A 22,486-nucleotide genomic window follows, 5' to 3' on the forward strand; every position below is an offset into this window, starting at 1 on the left:
TCCCTGACCTTGATGCAGTCACGCATTGCATTTCTTTTATTATTATTCACTATTTTAAAGAAATATGAAAGTGCCAAAGGGTTTGGACATTGTGCCAAAATAATATGGATGTCGATGTATGACTCTTGCTTACCAGATAAACACTAGCAAGTGAATTACTGTCTGAGGTGTAGTTATATTTATCTGATTAGCAATAGAACAATTTGACATCAAGTTACATCACTGATCAATGTTCTGTAAGATCAGATTCATAAAGGGATGAAGAGATTCAATGAAGAGATTTTAGTGCAATAAGACACATTTAATGTAAGACATTTGATTTAAGTATAATATGACATTTTTGAAACATGATAAAACATTAAAGAAAAAAGACACATTTAAAAATTAAAGTAATTAAAAAAAAAATGGTTTAAAGAAATGTGACAAATTACTGATTGGATGAACAGCGCTGGGTAGATTACTTACAAATTGTAGTCCGTTACTGATTCCAGATTACATGACAAAAAATGTAGTTAGCAACATGATCTATTACATTACACATTTTAGCTTGTATACCACATTTTGATTACTTTTGACCTAACTCATTTATCACAATGACTTGAAGAGGATTATCTTGTACCATATTGATATAAAAATACAAAGAGAAAGAAAATATCTTTATCTTTCCCTTTCTGTTCATCTAGTGATCAAATGCTTTGTGCCACCTGTCCAGTGTCTGGTTTGTGTGTGCAATTTCACAAAACTAGAAGATTTTCTGAATATATAAATGATATGCTTTTTTAGAAAGGAAATTTTTTAACTTGAAAAAGAATAAAGAAATTATGAATTAATGCCATATGAATAATATGTAATTATGTAATCAGTAAAAAAGTTACTGTAGTCTGATGAGTATTTTAAAACATAATAAAATCGAATTACAAGCGCTTATTTTTTGGAATCTGATTGCGTAATCCAGATTACGTCATCGGTTACTACCCAGCAATGAAGCAATAAAGCCAGATTTCAGTTACAGACCTCTGGTGGTCAGAAATAAAAGTATATTTTTAACTCTATACAATAGCTTATAGAAGCTCTAAATCCAATGTGAACATACATCCAATACAGAAAAGTTTATTATATTGCAAAAAGTTATATCATTGCCTAGGTTTCTGCATGAAAGCTAAAATGTGCTCCATTCTTCACTTAATTATGAAGATCAGTGCAAAGGTGCATTAATAAATCATTAAACAAGACAATAAAACTCTAAAGAGATTAAGCTTCATCTAGTTAAACATAATTAGTTTAACTGTTGCAAAAGTTTGCTAACTGTGTGTCGCATCATTCTTTTTTGTAATTCCATGTGAATGTATTATCTGCATGCTGTGCTTATCTCCAACCCATACTGGCCCTAAGATCAGTTAGTATACTCTCAGCTTCATGTAAATTCAATTTACGGTCATGGGGTCTCAGAAGATAAGGCTTACACATTTCACACACATTCACTCTTTTAAACAGCCTATCCTGGTCTACACTCAGCACCCACCCTGGCTCCATGTGGAAAGCTACACACACATGATCCCACACATAGTATTGTTTGTGGTGAGGGCTCACACTAACACTTCTATCGAAGATGTTCACCTCAAGCTTATTCTCGTAGGTTTCAGAGGGGGATTGACAGCGCCACCACATGGCCCCACCATAGTATCCACAAACACCATCACCATGTTTTGGAAGTCGAGGACAATGGTCATAAATATCTATGTAACGAGGATGCACTACAACCGTATATTGAATCTCTTTTTGGTAAAGCGCCGTCTCATAAACACGCAGAACTGGACTTTGGCCACCACAGAATTGCTCTCCATAGTGCCAAAGAAGCTCTTTAAGTGAAAAGGTGAAGCAAAAGTTTCCATAGGAAGATTCTTTCTGGAAGGCCTTTGAGCTGGTGAAGTGCTCAAGGATGGGCGACTGGTTGCAAATTTGGGCAGCACTGCGATGAGGGAACAAGGACGTGAGGAAACGCTCTTCAGCCGAGGATCTGTCGTCAGATGTGACTGATAAAGCCCACCAGAGGAAATGATGTTGATCATCACTAGCCACCAGCTCAGATGGCTGTCTGAAGCCTGAATTGAGAAAAATACCCCTAAGACCTTCTTCTCCAGTGACATGAGACACGTTCTGGACATGGAACTCCACAGATTCAGGATAAGCAGGAATGCTGTTTTTATATAGGTACCCGTTCTGTATATTAGGCTTTTCTTTTAGGTCTGACAGACTCAAATGCTGTCCTTCAAAATGTGTCCCAAAACATTCTCGTGCATTTTGACGCATCATCTTATTTCTGAAACCAAAGAAAAGACGAGGATTAGCTTATCATCTGTTATAAAAGGTCACACAGTATTAAAAAACCATCCCGAAAATATACTTTAGTTAAATAAATAAAGTTCAAATAATGTATATGGAGGAGAACACGGTGTAATTTCTTGCAATTCCTGTCTTGCTCTTATTTCGCCTCTAGGTGGAAGCAAAGTTGCTACTTTGCTCAGTTAACTTCTAACACTTAAAATTCTGATGATTCTTTATTACAATTATCTTAAACGTCACATACAGATATCAAAGATTGAAAAAAAATCTCACTTTAAATAGACACGATGCTTCTTGAAATATTGCATCTTTAAAAATAAATAGGCTAGTCATTATTATGTTAAGAGTTCTTTTCAAATCGGGTTTTGAAAAGAGATTCATCCATTAGGTGTCATTCGGCCCAATAGCTAGGCCATATTTAAGGGAATATTAAAAAGAAAATAGACCTATTTAGGCTTTTCTGTATAGAACATAATAGTTCAAATTTTGCTAAAATGATTAAGATTTTCATACTTTCATTCACACACAGTAGAAGCCATAGTCAGTCATGGTTAACATCAAATGCTTTCAGAAAGTAGATAAATATCACTCTTTGAGTGTTTCTTTTTGAGAGATTTGAGTCATTTCACCTCTTTAGAATTACATTGGGATTAGTTTCGGTTTAACAGCCTCTAACAGACTTTGCCTTGTGTCGCGCTAAATCGAGACCAAATGCGCTACAGCTTACTCACGAACATACATCTCTTAAACATAAAGTATCAACTTCATTTTTTAAATTTGCCATACCTTAGTTATCGCTCGTCAAGTTCTGTTATTCTGCCGTTCTGCTGAAAGGGATATGCATGCAGCTTCCGCCCAGTTCCCGCCTTCTGGTTTAAAGTGGACCTAACCACGAACGTTCGAAACTAGAAATGGCGCGCATATAGATATCAAAATTGTGTAGATCACTGATCAACATCTGGGGGCTTGGAAAGTAGCCTAGTGATGATTTAATTTTAGCTCCTGGTATTACACACATAATGGAACCAGACTGAGAAAAGCTAATTCAGTTTTGAACAGTTAGACCTGCAACTTTAAGATATTTTACACATTGTATTGTCCTTTACAGTCTTGTTTAGTTAACATCAGATTAAATATAGCATAAGGTTCTGAGTACAGTTCTATTTTATTGAAGCCTGTATGGTATTACCACAGATGAGGACATTTTCAGTAGGCCTATTGTGAACTCATTTTATAGGTTAGTTTCCTGCATCAAAAAGTACACCCCAACATTAACTTTATAATGCACTGGAAAACTTTAGCATCTCAACACACAGTTGACATTTCAGTTATTTGAAGTAATGTTAATATGCTGGTGTAAATAATGGTAAATAAAGTAAATTAAAGACAGTCCTAAAGGTGTTGTCAGACCTAGTTTAAAAAATTGTAAACTGTAAATCTAATTTAAACAATTTTTCAAATCTGTATTTAGCCGTTTCTGTGCTGGTGGAAATTAGAAAAAGTTTGTAAATAAGAATGAAGAAAAAATAATGTAAATATGAACTATGTGAGACACTTAAAGTGTTAAAGTGATACTTGTGTATCATTATCAGGGTTTCTGCATGAATGTGACAATCTTTTCATTTAAAGTCAAAGATTAGTGCAAAGTTTAATTTCTCAAATCTTCAAACAAGAGGAAATCTATAATCAAGAAGGAAGTAAATCCTCCTATAACTGCTGAAGTGTTTAATTTGCAGTAACAGAAAATGTTTGATTAAGATTGTGACCAACAATTAAAGTTCCCAGCAGTTCTAAAAGATATCAGTCCTTTAAAAAGATGCCACTAAAGATTTTTTTTTTGTTAAAAACCTTTTAATTTCACAGCAACAATGCTATACCTGATAGGAGCCATTAATGCAACAGAAATACAATGTACACAACAGGGTTCACAAACATTTCTTACAATTGTGCACTTTAAGAATTTCAATCGAACTAACATGAGTGACTTTACTATTTACTACTGCAGTGAGTTTAGCTTCAAGCACCAGCTTAGACCATACTGGCCTTAAGATTATCTAATACATGCTCAGCCTCGTTTAAACTCAGTGGAGTCTCCGGAGCTCTCAGAAGACAGGGTTGAGAAATTTCACATGCATTCACACTTTTTAACAGCTTGTTCCGGTCCACATGCAACACCCACCCTGGCTCCATGTGGAAAGCTACACACACATGATCCCACACATAGTATTCTTCTCTGTGGGTGTTCACACGAACACTACAATTCAACTTGTTTACCTCAAGCTTCAGCTTGTAGGTTTCAGAGGGGGCTTGACAGCGCCACCACAGGGCACCATCATGGTATCCACACACACCGTCCTCCTGACCAGGAAGTCGAGGATAATGGTCATAAAGATGTATGTCATGAGGGTGCACAAGGATCTTATAGAGAATCTCTCGCCGGTAGAGCACAGTCTCAAAAACACGCAGAACTGGACTTTGGCCACCACAGAATTGCTTGCCATAGTGCCAGAGAAGCTGCCTAAATGAAAAGGTGAAGCGAAAGTTTCCATAGGAAGATTCTTTTTGGAAGGCCTTTGAGCTGGTGAAGTGCTCAAGGATGGGCGACAGGTTGCAAATTTGGGCAGCACTGCGATGAGGGAACAAGGACGTGAGGAAACGTTCTTCCGCCAAGGATCTGTCATCAGATGTGACTGATAAATCCCACCAAAGGAAATGATGTTGATCACTAGCCACCAGCTCAGATGGCTGTCTGAAGCCTGAATTGAAAAAAATACCCCTAAGACCTTTTTCTCCAGTGACATGAGACACTTTTTGGACATGGAACTCCACAGATTCAGGATAAGCAGGAATGTTGTTCTTATACAGATACCCGTTCTGTATATTAGGCTTTTCTTTTTTTAGGTCTGACAGACTTAAATGCTGTCTCTCAAAGTATGTCTCTGTAACATCGCGGTTATTTCTGCGCTTCATTTTCTTTCTGAAACAGGGGAACAGATAGTGTATAGGGTTAGCATCATCTGTTTAACAAGGTCACTCAGTGTTTTTCTCTTGCTAATAGGACTAGTTTGGCTTTCCAGCTAAAACAAAGTATGTAATCCATTGTCAAAAACTTAGATTTGGTAGGTTTAGTCGGGTCTGTTTTCCTTGTTTAACAGATCTGCTTTTAAAAGTCATTTATTTAGCCTACTACATTCAAAACGGTTTTCTACTGCACTATTTCCCTGATTTATATTTACCCCAGGAACGAAAGTTTTAAAATGAACGTCTGCGCGCCACCAACTCTATAGTTTCCTCATGACAAAGAAAAATCGAGTCCATTAAAGTCATTTAAAAAAGGAAACGCAATTATTAACAGTTGCACAACTGCCCGCATCTCTCATTGTCAACAATAAGTGAATAATTTTTCAAATAATACACTAAATACACCTTTGAGAGATTTTTATGACTACCGAACATTTTAAGTTTCGATTGATCGCATTGCGCAAGATTAAAAATAACGGCCATATTGTGATTCTGAGAAAACGCTCGTTTTCACGTTTAAACAATAGGTTTAAACCCGTGCATGAATTTAAAATTACATTAAACATAATTAAATATTTTTTACGCAAAAACAACGATATTACCTGCTACCAGAGGACGCTGCTTCAGACAGCACTTCTCCACTTCTGCTACGAGAGAAACGCCGAAAGCATGGGTGTTTTTTTTTAAGGCGAGAATCTCCTCCTCAGAAACAAACACACACACAGACACACACACGCGCACTCGGTTTCGCTATCTTTGTGGGGACTCTGTACTGTACAAACTGTAGGCTATCTTCTATCCCCTTAACCCTGCCCATAAACCTAAACCTACCCATCACAGAAAACTTTCTGCATTTTTACATTTCAAAAAACATCACTTAGTATGAATTATAAGCTGTTTTCCTAATGGGCACCCACAAGAATGTCAGGGCAACATACAGTTGTGGTCAGAATTAATGGCACCCCTGGTAAATATGATCAAAAATGGCTGTAAAAAAATAAATGTGCATTGTTTATCCTTTTGATCTTTCATTAAAAAAAAAAGCAGAAATCTAACCTTTCATTGAAGTAAAAGAATTGAAAGTGGGGGGTAAATCACATTATAAAATAAATGCTTTTCTCCAAAACACGCTGGCCATAATTATTGGCTCCCTGTTATTAAATACTTTTTGCAGCCTCCTTTTGCCAAGATAACAGATCTGAGTTTTCTTCTATAATGTCTGATGAGTTTGGAGAATAACTGACAAGAGATCAGAGACCATTCCTCCATACAGAATATCTCCAGATCCTTCAGATTCACAAGTTCATGTTGGTGCTTCTTCTGTTCAGTTCACCCCACTCATTTTCTATAGGGTTCAGTTTAGGGGACTGGGATGGTCATGGCAGAAGTTTCATTTTGTGCTCAGTTACCCATTTTTGTGTTGATTTTGATGTGTTTTGGACCGTTGTCCTGATGGAAGACCCAACCACTGCCCATTATAAGATTTCTAGCAGAGGCAGACAGGCCTTTTTGATTTTTTATCTGTTGGTATTTGCTAGAATCCATAATACCATGTATCTGAACAAGAAGTCCAGGACCTCCAGCAAAAAAATAGGCCCAACATATAAGATATGCAGTATATTTAACCGTAGGCATGGGGTACTTCCCTTTTGAAGTTCCAGTCATGTCTGACAACTGAACATGCTGGAGTTTTTTTTGGGAGAGCGAGGAGGATTTTTCTTGAAACCCTCCCAAACAACATGTGGTGATGTAAGGATTGTTTGATTTTTTTTTTTTTTAGGCTTTCTGACCCCAAGATTCAAGTAATCTCTGCAATTCTCCATCTGTGATCCTTGGAGAGTCTTTGGCCACTCAAACTCTCCTCCTCACCGTGCATTAAGACAATATAGACACACGTCCTCTTCCTGGCAGATTCGTAACATCTTTAGTTGATTGGAACTTCTTAATTATTGCCCTGATGGTCAAAATGGGGATTTTCAATTCTTTAGCTATTTTCTTACAGCCACTTTCTATTTTGTGATGCTCAACAATCTTTTGATGCACATCAGAACTATATTCTTTGGTTTTATCATTGTGATGTATGATTAAAGAAATTTGGCCTTTGTGTATTTGTCATATTTAAACTCTTGTGAAACAATAAGTCATAGCTAGACAATTTCATGTTCCTAGTCACATGGTGTGCTAAATAAAGGTAAATATTAATGGGAATGTACTTCAGAGATATTTTACTCGTAAAAAAATTCTAGGGTTGCCAATAATTGTGGCTGACGTGTTTTGGAGAAAAACATTTATTTCATAATGTGATTTCCTCCCCACTTTCAATTATTTTACTTCAATGAAAGGTTAGATTTTTGCGAATATTTTAAATGAAAGATCAAAAGGATAAACAATGCAGATTTATTTTTTTTACAGCCATTTTTGATCATATTTACTAGGGGTGCCATTAATTCTGACCACCACTGTATATTTTAACATAAAGGTGAGATTACCTTTATTAGAGCTGAATAAGACAGAACTTACATGTGATCAAGTATAAGCAGAAAACTAACAATAAAAGCAGTTGATAAAGGGATTAATATAAAAATGAATAGGCATTTAAAGTAGCAAAATCAGTTTCAAAGATACAGGATATCTTGCATCTGCATATGCCAATACATCACGTGATACCAAACAATGGCAGAACTCCAAGTGCATGAGAGTAAAGGTGTTCAAACAACAATGACGAAGATTAAGTTGAAAATGAATGTCGCTTACAGAATCAGCGCATACAAGGAAAGGTCAAATACCAGATATCTGGTAAGAACATAAACACCATGTAGGCTCCGTGTGCATTATTTTAATTAAAGGCCCCACAAAAAAAGAAAAAAATATTTTACAGATTAAAGTGAGGAAACAAATTATCTTACAGTCTCAAAGGCAACACTCGACTGTGTGTCTAATGTTCTTGTTCTAGCTCTATGTATGCGAGTCGTTAATAATTCTAATGCAATGATATCCGGAAGTACAGTGCACACTCATGTCTGCACATCACATGTGGGGAATTCCAACAGTTGATTAAAAACATTTTTTTCAGCTGTACAGGAAAATAAAAGTAAATTTCTCTGGTGAAAAGAAAGTGAAAGACTAAAACATATTCAGTAAAATTATTTCTGGAGTTATCTTCATAAGCATGTGAAAATGAACTAAAAGTGATACTGTATTTGCATAATGCAGTCTAAAGGAATAGAAGCTAATCAGCATAACAAATGTAATTAAAAGAAGAATAAAAGTACGTAAATCAAAAAGTAAATCATACATGTACATATATAGCAAATGTTCAAGGTTAGCCAAACCTTCATAGTCATATCAAAGTGCAGTGTGTTGGCTTCTTTATGCAGTGGAAACATCTCAATGTCAACTATATGATTGTGTTTTTGTAAGATGTGTGATCTAAACAGAGAGGAATTCACAGGGAGCAAAGGAAAACTGATAAAGAACCATCATTTCTGCCTCTCCCTTCCTATCAAAAAGCAACCATTAATGTACAAAAAAGAGGCCACAATCCATTTCCTTAGCATCAGTGCTTTATTAAAACAGCATGGACAGATACATAGTGACATGTTCTCAAAATAGTAAAACAGCAGTTAAAATACACATTTCCTCCACATACCTTTCATACTTATTGGTGATTGCTCAAATTGGACTTTTAATACTTATGAGCTGACTGCAGGTAATGGATCATTTGTCATATTTACTCTAAGGCCTGATGGGGTCAAATTCACACTTCACAAACTCTTCTGGGTTAAGTTTTGGCTCAGCGCCCTCACAGAGTCTGAGACTCTTGATCAGAATTGCCTCGCTGAAGCTGAAGATTTGTCCATGCGGGACATGGAATGCCACTCCGATGTTATCCCACATGTAATTTGGTCTGTTTCTTATAGGTATCCGAATAGCTTGATTGTTACGAGACAGATAGAAACGATGTGTTTTACTCATTGCCTGTGGACGCCATATAATGGTGTCTTTACGGAACTCACACACCGCATCTTGGGTATTCTGAAGCAGGGGATACTCAGAGAACAGGTCTTGTGCATGAGGTCCATGGATCACAATAGAATACATCACTTCCTGCTTATAGACCACAGTCTCAAAAACGCGAATGTTGGGCTTCTGGCCTGCACAGAACTGTTGTTTGTAGCTTTTTAACAACTCATTGATTGGCATGCTGAAACGGAAGTTCCCCATGCGAGAGGATGACAGGAAGGCTGGGGAAGAGGTAAACTTGTGCAGGAAAGGTTTCACATCATCGTAAATTTCTTGCCTATTCAAGTATTTCTTCTCAGCGATAGTAATATCATGTCTTGAAATGTCTGGGCTCCACCATACCAGATCGCGTGTTGGTGAGTCGCTTCGTGACGGCTTTTTAAACCCTTCAGAATCCCGGATGCCATGGTATCCTTGGAGGTTAGTGTTATGCCGAAGGTATGACACTTCAATCTCCACCTTCTCAGGTTGTGGTCGAATCGAATTATAGAGGTAATCATTCCATTTGAGCAAATCATACCGTTTAAGCTTTTCAAGCTTCAGGTGCTTCCCCTTAAAGGATATTTCATCACATCCTCTCTCATTTTCGCGAATCATTCTTTCAGGTTGAGAAAAGCTGTTAATGAGATGAAAATCACTTCTGAAATTGGACTGTGATGGCTTGTTGCACTGTATGAATAGAAATGTTACATATTTTATTGTGTTAGCATTCTCATATTTATAGATATTTTCAACAAATATATGAAAAAAGACAACTCTTTTATATCAACAAAAGTAAAAAAGTTATCAAAACAGAAAAAAAACTCAGATCAGAAGATAGTGCTATTGTCCTATTTTGACAAATGTGTTTGCCTTGTGTCTCAAAGCCAAGTAACAATTAACACATTTTGACAATGTAACAAAGTAACATTCAGTGAAAATATTTAAATAAATTGATCTCAGCCAAAACTTAACTTTAGCTTTACATTCAGATAGAGAGTAGCGTTGCTTTTATCAAGAGTAAAACGGTTGGTATTATATGGTTTGTGTGGAAATCGAAACTGTGGGCATGCCTAAGACTAGAGACATGTCCAAAGAAAGAAAAAAATCTACTTTTTTTCACTGAAGCATTTTGAGAACATTTTAGCTGCTATCGACCACTTCCATCTGCTTTTGTACATTTTAGAACAGCTTATTTCCAGTCCATTTTTATTACAAAAGTAAAAAAAAAAAAAAAAAAAAAAAAAAAAAAAAATCTAATAAACTTTTTTTTTGCTAAACTTTGAACTTTTCTAGTAATAATTTTGAAATCCTGTAATACTTCTACATCACATAATCATGCACAGCTCTGAATGACAAAATCAACAGTGTAGGCCTACTATTTTTGTTTTTGTGTTTTGATATAGGCCTATCACATAGATTTAGAATATTTATGCTAATTACTAGGCATAGGCTACCATTCTTAAATTAAGTGAACATTTCTCTTGTGTAGTAAAATATGAAAAAAAATAAAAAGAAATTTTAAAAGAACTAAAAATTTGTAAATAGTTTCTTTTAAAATTACAAATAGCTCTTCACTCACCAACTTGCTGTTGTCCTGTCGCGGTGTTTGGCACATTTACAGAGTAAGTGCAGAGAGAGAGAGAGAGAGAGAGAGAGAGAGAGAGAGAGAGAGAGAGAGAGAGCTAGCAGATGTAACTAGCAGATGTAACTTCAAAATAAAAGTCATATAAACGATAAATATGAATGATTAATTAGTCGATTGTCATACTTAGCAAACATATTTTATTCAAGGCAAATAATGTTCTGGTAATGAAGAGTAATTGCCTAAATCACTTCTATTCGTATATTAATTTTCATTGTTTTGTGGGCACTGTTTTTTCCCATTGTTTTTCTCACTTCTTCTTCTTATTAGGCCTACCCTATAGCGTCATGTCTATGGTCATAACCTATAGCCTATGCTACATATGATGTTTAGAGGTTGTATAAATCAAAGCCTGGCAGGGATTTCATTACACAAACGTTTCCTCTGACACAATACTCAAGCAGTAGTGTTTTTAAAAGTGCCTTTCAAGATATTTTATATAGCTTAGCTTATACTTTAATAGATGCAGCCTTTTTGTTGATAGTTTCAAAGTTGGTGGTGTCAGACATATCTATAGAATGATTATGGTTTATAAATCTGTTTAATGAATGTGAAGGACATATTAATTGATTACAGATTAATAGAATTAAATACAATTAATAGGCTTTGCTTTGATTTGAGTTCAAATGTACCCAAGCTTTACCCCTCATCATTGAATGTATAAAATATTGAAACTACAACCTAGTTTTTAACGTTTTAGCTCACTGTCGGCCTACCATGCACTATTCGGTTTATAGTCATATATTAGAGTATGAATGAATGAATGAATGAATAGTTTTTATTATTGTGTCTTGCATACTACTGTATGCCCAGCCCTAATGGGCTTGTAAGACACCAATATCACCAACAAAAAAAAATAGAGAAAAACCAGTTGTAAGACAGTAGGCACAGCATGAACTTATTTAAATAAACAAGTCTGCCGCCGCATCCAGGCTTTACAAACAAAAGTAGCCAATCTAAACACATTAAAATTAAACAACCATTTCATCTTGTCGTCATCACTAATCCAGAACATTTCAGGCTTTTTAACAAACAATTCACCAAATAATACATTTCTAAAATCATCGTAACGTGGACAATATAACACAAAATGAGTTTCATTTTCAACCTCTCCTAACTCACACAGTCTACAGAGTCTGTCCTCTTCAGGAGTTTGAGTGAACCTGCCAGTTTCTAAGGCCAAGGGAAGAATGCCAGTTCGCAGCTGAGCCACCAAAGATCGTTGGTTCCTTGTCAAGTTTGCCTTTACATACAACTCTGTTTCATATACATCTTTAATTTGGAAGTAAGTCCTTAGCTTTGGCTTCGCCATAATCCCAATCAGCCATTTATGTTTAAAATTTGACATCAAATTTGATCTGATGTTATTGACGCTACAAGGCAAATAATTACAGAATACGTACTGGAGTTGTACATCTGCAAAAACATTCTGAAGCTCTACAGAGTATGCGAAATTATTTATATTTATATATTATATTAAAAATACTAGTTGAAAAATAAAGTTATTTATTGGCATCTATGGTTCCGTGAAGAACCTTTAATGTCAAAATGTTCTGTATAGTTGAAAAAGGGTTAATTTGATTATTAAAATGTTCTTTACACTAAGAATTTTCTTTTTCTAACTGTTAACTGAAATGTTCTTTTGGGAACCCAAAATGTGTCTTCTGTGACATCACTGTGAAATCCCCTTTAGAAACAGGGTGTGTATGCACTAAAATTCAAAACTTTGGGGTCAGTAGGATTTTTTAAATGTTTAAACTTTATTATGCTTAACAGGGCTACATTTATTCAATCAGCAAAAACATTAACATTGTGAAATACTATAATTTAAAATAACTGTTTTCTATTTTAATATATTTTAAAATGAAATGTATTCCTCAAATGGCATTGCTGAATTTTTAGCATCATAACAAGTCTTAAGTGTCACATGATCCTTCAGAAATCATTCTAATATGCTGCTTTGTTGCTCAACAAAACATTTCCTATTATCATCAATGTTGAAAACAGTTGTGCAGTTTAATATTTCGCTTTACATCATTATGCCATCTGACCAGATTGGGGAAGGGCCACATAAATAAAGTAGGTTGAGATATGAGCAATCTAAAATAGGTGTCTAGGACACCTGATAAAATCAGATTTTCTAGGACATTGCCACTACACTAACTAGTGATTTATTTTACTGGTTGCAACCAATTGTGTCTGTTTTGTTTGATGAGTCAAGACATTTCCCTGCAGCTTTAGGAAATGGCTACATTTGACCTCTGAGGATGGATGAAGAACAGATTATTATCAGTGATGCTTCTCAACCTTCGTTCTTTTTCTGATCCTGAGCAGGTTTGAGTTTACAGACTATAGCAACTCTAGGATGAGCTTTGAAGAACCTAACAGATAACTAAGCAATCCACATACGAAGAACAGGCCCCTGCTTGGTTCTTTTTTATTGCATCTGTAAACTTACTTTGATAACTACTCAAAAGTGTCCTTTAGTTGTCTTTCAGGCCCCAGCGAGGATCGAACTCGCGACCCCTGGTTTACAAGACCAGTGCTCTAACCACTGAGCTATGGAGCCAGACCTGTTCTGGTATTGACCTCATCACCATTTGAAAGGTACTGACAGGGGTGTGTTTGTAAGGGGGTGTGTTATTATTCCCAAACTAGGTGAGAAACCATCTGATCTGTGGTTTCTCACTTTTTTTTCCTTCTTCTTGCTCTCTGCTACAAGTACTTGTAGTTGTTAGACTTAAGTTTCTTTATTTCAACATTGTAGTCAAAAAATGTACTATAATTGATTCATTACTGATTATACATTTTGTTAAACTTTTATTCCTCATTTAAAGAAATGAAATGATTTCCATCACACTGCTTTGCCTGCCTGGATCTAACTGCATCAGTAAATATCATTTTTTAAACAACAAAAGTTATGTGTCATTCTGAGCAATCTATTCACTGTTTGTTTAGGAATAATAATACAATGCTAATAGACACACCCTTTACAAATGGTAATGAGGACAGTACCAGAACAGGTCTGGCTCCATAGCTCAGTGGTTAGAGCACTGGTCTTGTAAACCAGGGGTCGCGAGTTCGATCCTCGCTGGGGCCTGAAAGACATCTGAAGGACACTTTTGAGTAGTTATCAAAGTAAGTTTACAGACGCAATAAAAAAGAACCAAGCAGGGGCCTGTTCTTCCTACGTGGATTGCTTAGTTATCTGTTAGGTTCTTCAAAGCTCATCCTAGAGTTGCTATAGTCTGTAAACTCAAACCTGCTCAGGATCAGAAAAAAAATGAAGGTTGAGAAGCATCACTGATAATAATCTGTTCTTCATCCATCCTCAGAGGTCAAATGTAGCCATTTCCTAAAGCTGCAGGGAAATGTCTTGACTCATCAAACAAAACAGACACAATTGGTTGCAACCAGTAAAATAAATCACTAGTTAGTGTAGTGGCAATGTCCTAGAAAATCTGATTTATGATATTTTATCAGGTGTTCACCTATTTTAGATTGCTCGTTGCAGTGGATTTTAATTAGATACGATTAATTATGTTACTAACCATGAAAATCTGAACTTAAATTTTCATCTTATGATAAACTTTTTATTACACTTCCCATTTTTGTCTGATGGTGACTAACTTTCCATTCCAGATCTAACAATAAAACAGGATAACTTTTACTTCCTTTTATTTAGGATGTAGCCACCAGACGAACTTTCGATATGATCTAACCTTTTAACAAACTTTTGACTCAATGTAACCTTGGTCAATTGGAACTTTGAAAATGGAATCAATGTTCTGTTTATTTTGGCTGTATTGTGAAATGACTGACTGAAATATTAACCCCTTACAATGTTTTTTATATTTTGCTGACATAGCTAACAAAGGGTAATGAAAGGAGGGGCTTGCTTTAAACAATTTAACCAATCATATTGATAGCGCATGACATGTTAGTCATGATGATTCTATTTTGATGTGTCTGGCTTTACCCTATAAAGCCTGTTATATTCTTATGTTGGGCCGAGAATCTCTGAGTATTGCTCGAGAACTCCCGGCCGTTTGAATAAACCATCTGAGGGAGATTTACTGAAGTCTGTCTCATTTGTTTTTTATGCTGCGCAGCAAAGAAGTTAGGTTATTAGACTTGGCCAGTTGTCGACTGAAGACGCAAGAGCTGGAGTATAAAGGTTATTAAGTGTCGATTTGTAGACGCTCTGTGTCGATGAGTAGACGCAACAGTTTTATTCTAGATAGTCAGATTTAGAAAAAATCCACAACATCATATCTCAACCTACTTTATTTATGTGGCCCTTCCCCAATCTGGTCAGATGGCATAATGATGTAAAGCAAAATATTAAACTACACAACTGTTTTCAACATTGATGATAATAGGAAATATTTTGTTGAGCAACAAAGCAACATATTAGAATGATTTCTGAAGGATCATGTGACACTTAAGACTTGTTATTATGCTGAAAATTCAGCTATGCCATTTGAGGATACATTTCATTTTAAAATATATTAAAATAGAAAACAGTTATTTTAAATTATAGTATTTCACAATGGTAATGTTTTTGCTGATTGAATAAATGTAGCCCTGGTGAGCATAATAGACTTTAAACATTTAAAAAATCCTACTGACCCCAAAGTTTAGAATTTTAGTGCATACACACTCTGTTTCTAAAGGGGGATTTCACAGTGATGTCCTAGAAGACACATTTTGGGTTCCCTAAATAACATTTCAGTTAACAGTTAGAAAGAAAAAAAAAAAATTTCTTAGTGTAAAGAACATTTTAATAATCCAATTAACCCTTTTTCAACTATACAGAACATTTTGACATTAAAGGTTATTCATGGAACCATAGATGCCAATAAATAACTTTATTTTTAAGAGTGTATGAATTTTCTCCATCACCACGGCTGAGTGATTAAAAAAGAAAAGAAAATTGCATAGCAAATCAATTTAACTTTTAAAGTCAGCTTGACATCAACATTGACCCTATTTATTTTCTCTGTTAATGTTACTAGTAAACATCTTTTTTTTTACTGTGTAATCTTTAATCTATGAGTGTGTGTGGCCTGAATGATACATGAAAGGTACATTTAAGCAATCAAAAAAAGAAAAGAATTTCCTAACAATGACTAAAAAAAAAAGCAAAATATGCAAAAGATACAATCATACAGGAGAAAGGACTCACAAGTGGAAACTAGTGATGTGGACCCATGTCTTAAAGATTATGTGTATTTTGAGTTGTCTTTAATCAGATTATTGTGACTGCCTCAGACGCAATCAGCACTATCTGCATGCGTCTGTAAAGGTGTGAACCAAATGGTCCATTCAATTAGAATAACAAAGTGACTTTGTTCCACAGCAATTTTGAATGTCTTTTTTCCCTATCGTGAAGTATTTCCGAGAGAAATGGCTTCATGAATAAGTCACAATTCAGGGTGGGACTTTTTGTCCATTGGGAATTGATTAAATTGTTGTCGTTGCTATTGCTGTGATCTCATGTGAGTGACTTGTACCGCCCTCCTGCCAGTAAACACATTATCAGACAAAAGAAGAGATGTTGCTGCGAACGAGAGGGGAAGTTATTTTGATTAAAGATTAAGAGGGCACATGAATGGAAAAAAATGATATGCATGGATAAATCAATTATAATAAATTCTGCAATATTCCATAAAAAAAATAAGAATTGTCCATTTTGATTTCATGGTTTCACTTTAAGATGTTTTCAGTGATCCAATCACAAGTGGTCAGCCGAGACGCATTCCATTAACATGCATTTTAAATGTGTCTCCTGTCTCCCCTATGATTTCATCTCACTCTACATCACTTTCACGGAAGCACTTAGTGCAGCACACAAATACGACTTATAAAATGAAGCTTGTTTGGGGTGTTGAGGGAGGTCCACCTGAGAGTGGCACTTCCTTCGCTTCATTTGCACCACCAACTCGACGTCAACGCAGAAAGGGTCAAGAAATCTGTAACTAAGGATGCAGCCAACGAACTATCTTGGTTAATAAAGAATATAACCATCTAAAAGTGTTCTGCTGAATAAAGAGGTTGTTGTTCATCTCTGCATCTCTCAAACCACATGAGAGAGCAGTGACAAGAGTCATTATCCACAAATACAAAGGAACTGTTGTATCTTCAGTTGCTTGCTAGAGAATAAGCCGCTGGCTAGACATAGTCATGCTTGCACAGAAATAGCAGGACTACACTTGCTAGAAACAGCAGTCATGCGCTTGATATTAACTATGATGAAGACGGCTGAATTCAGACTATAAAATAAGAGACCTGGACAGGACTCTTTGCTCTTCTTTGCAATCTCCAGTCTGATACAGCCAGCAGTTATCAGATGCAAGAAGCTTTAAGCCTAGCTAGTATCTCTCTGTTAGTTAGTACTCATTTTATAATCTGTAACAAGTATTCTTTTCATTTGATTCTTTTAATAAATATTGTTAAACATTTATTATAATCATCTGACTGGACCTTGGATTCTTGGGTACGTGTCACATTCTTCTATCTGGATCAGGAAGATCCTAACTGGAGGAAACGACAAGAGGGTGAGCATTCTTTTGATATAAGAATAATCACTATGAGATTTGATTGGTTGATAAAGCCTAGCCAAAGAGGTAGCTTACGACAGGGTTATTGTTGTATAGCGAACACGGTTGAAGGTAGATTTATAATACAAAGGGGAAATCTATTATCTTTATAATAGAATACAAATTTGTATAGACTGATCGCCTAACTCTTGAGGACACGACTAAAGGATAGGCTCTTTAGTTACCGCGGGATTATCTATATGTCCTGGATAGGATGTAGGATAATTTGGAACGGTATTAATCGTGATAATCCATCGCAAGCTATGAAGCGAATGGAAAGGATAAGAATGATGATGCCGATTCTGAACATAATCCGTGTGGTTTGGCACAACATAGTGGAGTTTGACAGTCAGTTTTGTTGCACTTTCACAAAACAAACTCATAAAAAAGATTGACACACCCCTTACAGATACAGATAGGACAGGAAATAAACAGTTGAGGCTCAGTGGTTACGGCTTGAGCAATCAAGAACTCTTGGGGTCAGAATCCCTTGTCTCTTCAATATATCCTTCTGTGTGCTTACATTATTCCTATAAAAATTACTAATCAAGAAGAAGCATTTATATAATAATTTTTTATATTCCATGAATGATTCACATATACTATTAACCACATGTTGCTGTGAGTGTTTAACCAGCTTCTTTCTAGGTGCACTCTGATGTTTGTGACTAATCTTTGTTGACCTGAAGGAGGGCCTTGAGAGAACAGGCTCTTTGTAGTGGAAAACAGCTGCAAGAATTCGGGTTTGGAGAAGACCCTCACCATGTGTAGACTATATATCTGTTCTAGCTGACTATTTAAGGTTCCAGGGGTCAAACTCTATATGACTTACCTGATTTGATTTACAGAATTGTACTTCTTTTATGTGTATTTCTCTAATGATTAAAGTGAACATTATCTGTACTTCTTCCTGAGGAGGGAATGTTGTATCAGTACGTTTTGGTAGTCTGTCCTGATAGTGATAGTGAGCTCAGGCCCTCTCCAACCTTGAGGAAACTGTGATTCCCTTGTGCTTTGTGTGTGCGTTGAATGTTCTGTGCATGTCCTGTTTAGGAGTTATGGTACACTTCGGTATGCAACAACAGACCCAGAGACGCGTTTCCACGACCTCCGAGGTCATCCCCAGGACTAAATCTAGGAATCGGACGACAACAATCTTTACTAATGGCGGTTTACTCTCATATCTATCCATATGTGAAGATGTGTTTTTGATTTTATGGACTCTTTGCCAATCAGAAGTAGCAAACCTGTAAGATATTTTATATAGCTTAGCTTATACTTTAATAGATGCAGCCTTTTTGTTGATAGTTTCAAAGTTGGTGGTGTCAAACATATCTATAGAATGATTATGGTTTATAAATCTGTTTAATGAATGTGAAGGACATATTAATTGATTACAGATTAATAGAATTAAATACAATTAATAGGCTTTGCTTTGATTTGAGTTCAAATGTACCCAAGCTTTACCCCTCATCATTGAATGTATAAAATATTGAAACTACAACCTAGTTTTTAACGTTTTAGCTCACTGTCGGCCTACCATGCACTATTCGGTTTATAGTCATATATTAGAGTATGCGAAATTATTTATATTTATATATTATATTAAAAATACTAGTTGAAAAATAAAGTTATTTATTGGCATCTATGGTTCCGTGAAGAACCTTTAATGTCAAAATGTTCTGTATAGTTGAAAAAGGGTTAATTTGATTATTAAAATGTTCTTTACACTAAGAATTTTCTTTTTCTAACTGTTAACTGAAATGTTCTTTTGGGAACCCAAAATGTGTCTTCTGTGACATCACTGTGAAATCCCCTTTAGAAACAGGGTGTGTATGCACTAAAATTCAAAACTTTGGGGTCAGTAGGATTTTTTAAATGTTTAAACTTTATTATGCTCAACAGGGCTACATTTATTCAATCAGCAAAAACATTAACATTGTGAAATACTATAATTTAAAATAACTGTTTTCTATTTTAATATATTTTAAAATGAAATGTATTCCTCAAATGGCATTGCTGAATTTTTAGCATCATAACAAGTCTTAAGTGTCACATGATCCTTCAGAAATAATTCTAATATGCTGCTTTGTTGCTCATGCTCATGGTCCATTCAATTAGAATAACAAAGTGACTTTGTTCCACAGCAATTTTGAATGTCTTTTTTCCCTATCGTGAAGTATTTCCGAGAGAAATGGCTTCATGAATAAGTCACAATTCAGGGTGGGACTTTTTGTCCATTGGGAATTGATTAAATTGTTGTCGTTGCTATTGCTGTGATCTCATGTGAGTGACTTGTACCGCCCTCCTGCCAGTAAACACATTATCAGACGAAAGAAGAGATGTTTCTGCGAACGAGAGGGGAAGTTATTTTGATTAAAGATTAAGAGGGCACATGAATGGAAAAAAATGATATGCATGGATAAATCAATTATAATAAATTCTGCAATATTCCATAAAAAAAATAAGAATTGTCCATTTTGATTTCATGGTTTCACTTTAAGATGTTTTCAGTGATCCAATCACAAGTGGTCAGCCGAGACGCATTCCATTAACATGCATTTTAAATGTGTCTCCTGTCTCCCCTATGATTTCATCTCACTCTACATCACTTTCACGGAAGCACTTAGTGCAGCACACAAATACGACTTATAAAATGAAGCTTGTTTGGGGTGTTGAGGGAGGTCCACCTGAGAGTGGCACTTCCTTCGCTTCATTTGCACCTCCAACTCGACGTCAACGCAGAAAGGGTCATAATAAGAAATCTGTAACTAAGGATGCAGCCAACGAACTATCTTGGTTAATAAAGAATATAACCATCTAAAAGTGTTCTGCTGAATAAAGAGGTTGTTGTTCATCTCTGCATCTCTCAAACCACATGAGAGAGCAGTGACAAGAGTCATTATCCACAAATACAAAGGAACTGTTGTATCTTCAGTTGCTTGCTAGAGAACAAGCCGCTGGCTAGACATAGTCATGCTTGCACAGAAATAGCAGGACTACACTTGCTAGAAACAGCAGTCATGCGCTTGATATTAACTATGATGAAGACGGCTGAATTCAGACTATAAAATAAGAGACCTGGACAGGACTCTTTGCTCTTCTTTGCAATCTCCAGTCTGATACAGCCAGCAGTTATCAGATGCAAGAAGCTTTAAGCCTAGCTAGTATCTCTCTGTTAGTTAGAACTCATTTTATAATCTGTAACAAGTATTCTTTTCATTTGATTGAGTTTGACAGTCAGTTTTGTTGCACTTTCACAAAACAAACTATGGTACACTTCAGTATGCAACAACAGACCCAGAGACGCGTTTCCACGACCTCCGAGGTCATCCCCAGGACTAAATCTAGGAATCGGACGACAACAATCTTTACTAATGGTGGTTTACTCTCATATCTATCCATGTGTGAAGATGTGTTTTTGATTTTATGGACTCTTTGCCAATCAGAAGTAGCAAACCTGTAAGCAATGATGTAATTCATGCCCTTGGAAAGGGTATAACTGGTGTGAGATTTTGTGTAAGGTAGAGTCTGGCCTGCGACCTCCTCATGAGACCCTGACGCTGGCTCTACCGATGAAACTGCAAACTATTCTTCAGTAAATTTTTCTCTATTTGATTGAACCTCACGACTCCTGGTCTTCTTTCATCATGTCTGGTTCTGGGTCCTTAAGCTGTTACCCCCTAGCACTTTTGAGCCAGTATCAAAATGAGTTTGCAGACATAAATGGCTGCCTATCTAATAGAACAAAATCAATCAAACAGATCTGATAAACGTTCAACACTGGGAAAGACTCCGAGGTGAAGAACTTCAGACTATATGTGAGTGCAAACAAACTTGGAAACATCTTAATTACTGCAAGCTGCAGACAAACAATGATATGAACAACTTTCTTATCTGAAATTTCTATAACTTTCTATAACTTAAGCTCAAAGGGAATTAATAATTGTATTTATATCATTGTTTTTGGAATGATCTGATGTGTCTTGATATGTTAATTCAGTCTCTGTGCCATTCAGAGTGGTTTCAGTCCTGTGTTCCAGGATAAGGTTAAAAGAGGGTCACAAAAGGGAGTCTGTTTAAGCTCTCTGTCTTGGGAGGGAATCACCCTCCTTTTTCTTAACTCATGATTTATCCTTGTGATAGTTGGGATGTGCCAACTTCTGACCCATTTGTCTTGGTTCATCTACAGGTGACAATGTTAGAGTGGGCTTTTTCTCAGTTGATGCAAGCATCCTTGGAGGAATAACCAGTTAGGTCAGACTTGCTGGTGCCACAATGACAGATCTCTTATTTTATGGTCCCGGCCAGGGTCTTAAATTTGGGCCTCTTGTGGACTTCGGGTCTTTGAGCTGTTTCGGTACAGTTCTGATCACTGCCATGCCATTGTATATGTGCAATTGGACAAACAAAGTTATGCAGATAGAAAGATGTCATTTGTGACAAATGAGTCATCTGTTTGTCATTCCTCTTAAACTTTAAACAATCAAAGCTACAGGGAAATGTTGGACACACCCTTTGAAGTGTCAAGCAAGGTGTTCTTGTGTACTTTTCAATTGGTAATGAGGACAATATCAGAACAGGTCTGGCTCCATAGCTCAGTGGTTAGAGCACTGGTCTTGTAAACCAGGGGTCGCGAGTTCGATCCTCGCTGGGGCCTGAGAATCAATTTTGCACAAGTATCAAAAACAATTTGCAGACATACATAATCTCCAAGAGAACCGTGTATTCAGAACTAACAAGAGGAACACTTACAAGTCATCACTATGACACTAGCCTTGTGTGCTCTGAAGAACTTCAGACTGTGTGCTGAGCTACAAAAACTTGAAGCAATATATTATGTCTCAGATTTACTCAGGAAGGCCACCATATG

At 36.1% G+C, this 22,486-nt stretch overlaps 3 protein-coding genes across 3 annotated transcripts; all 3 read right to left on the reverse strand.

Moving 5' to 3' along the window:
* Positions 1–290: 290 nt before the first annotated feature.
* On the reverse strand, positions 291–3,244 carry LOC311066734 (uncharacterized protein). The gene is made up of 2 exons (XM_084088064.1): positions 3,130–3,244; positions 291–2,320 (listed from the first exon to the last, which is right to left on the reverse strand). The coding sequence occupies exon 2, from the start codon at positions 2,311–2,313 to the stop codon at positions 1,366–1,368; it is 948 nt and encodes a 315-aa protein (XP_083944190.1). The 5' UTR covers positions 2,314–2,320; positions 3,130–3,244; the 3' UTR covers positions 291–1,365.
* A 944-nt stretch (positions 3,245–4,188) lies between these two features.
* LOC311066735 (uncharacterized protein) lies at positions 4,189–6,105 on the reverse strand. Its single transcript, XM_084088065.1, has 2 exons — positions 5,967–6,105; positions 4,189–5,320 (listed from the first exon to the last, which is right to left on the reverse strand). Exon 2 carries the CDS (start codon positions 5,311–5,313, stop codon positions 4,372–4,374), a length of 942 nt encoding a protein of 313 aa, XP_083944191.1. The 5' UTR covers positions 5,314–5,320; positions 5,967–6,105; the 3' UTR covers positions 4,189–4,371.
* A 2,800-nt stretch (positions 6,106–8,905) lies between these two features.
* Positions 8,906–11,051, reverse strand: LOC311067768 (uncharacterized protein). Its single transcript, XM_084089842.1, has 2 exons — positions 10,949–11,051; positions 8,906–10,056 (listed from the first exon to the last, which is right to left on the reverse strand). The coding sequence occupies exons 1-2, from the start codon at positions 10,982–10,984 to the stop codon at positions 9,100–9,102; spliced, it is 993 nt and encodes a 330-aa protein (XP_083945968.1). The 5' UTR covers positions 10,985–11,051; the 3' UTR covers positions 8,906–9,099.
* Positions 11,052–22,486: the final 11,435 nt, after the last annotated feature.

Source organism: Abramis brama (assembly GCF_963993115.1).
Source record: "Abramis brama genome assembly, chromosome: 17".
Classification (NCBI taxonomy): domain Eukaryota; kingdom Metazoa; phylum Chordata; class Actinopteri; order Cypriniformes; family Leuciscidae; genus Abramis; species Abramis brama.

What these genes read in the sequence shown, in the direction of transcription:
- LOC311066734 (XM_084088064.1), bottom strand. Translation starts at nt 2,313, where the DNA reads ATGATGCGTCAAAATGCACGAGAATGTTTTGGGACACATTTTGAAGGA.
- LOC311066735 (XM_084088065.1), bottom strand. Translation starts at nt 5,313, where the DNA reads ATGAAGCGCAGAAATAACCGCGATGTTACAGAGACATACTTTGAGAGA.
- LOC311067768 (XM_084089842.1), bottom strand. Translation starts at nt 10,984, where the DNA reads ATGTGCCAAACACCGCGACAGGACAACAGCAAGTTG. An exon ending in GACAGGACAACAGCAAGTTG is followed by an intron (nt 10,057 to 10,948) that starts GTGAGTGAAGAG and finishes CTATTCATACAG; the next exon opens with TGCAACAAGCCATCACAGTC.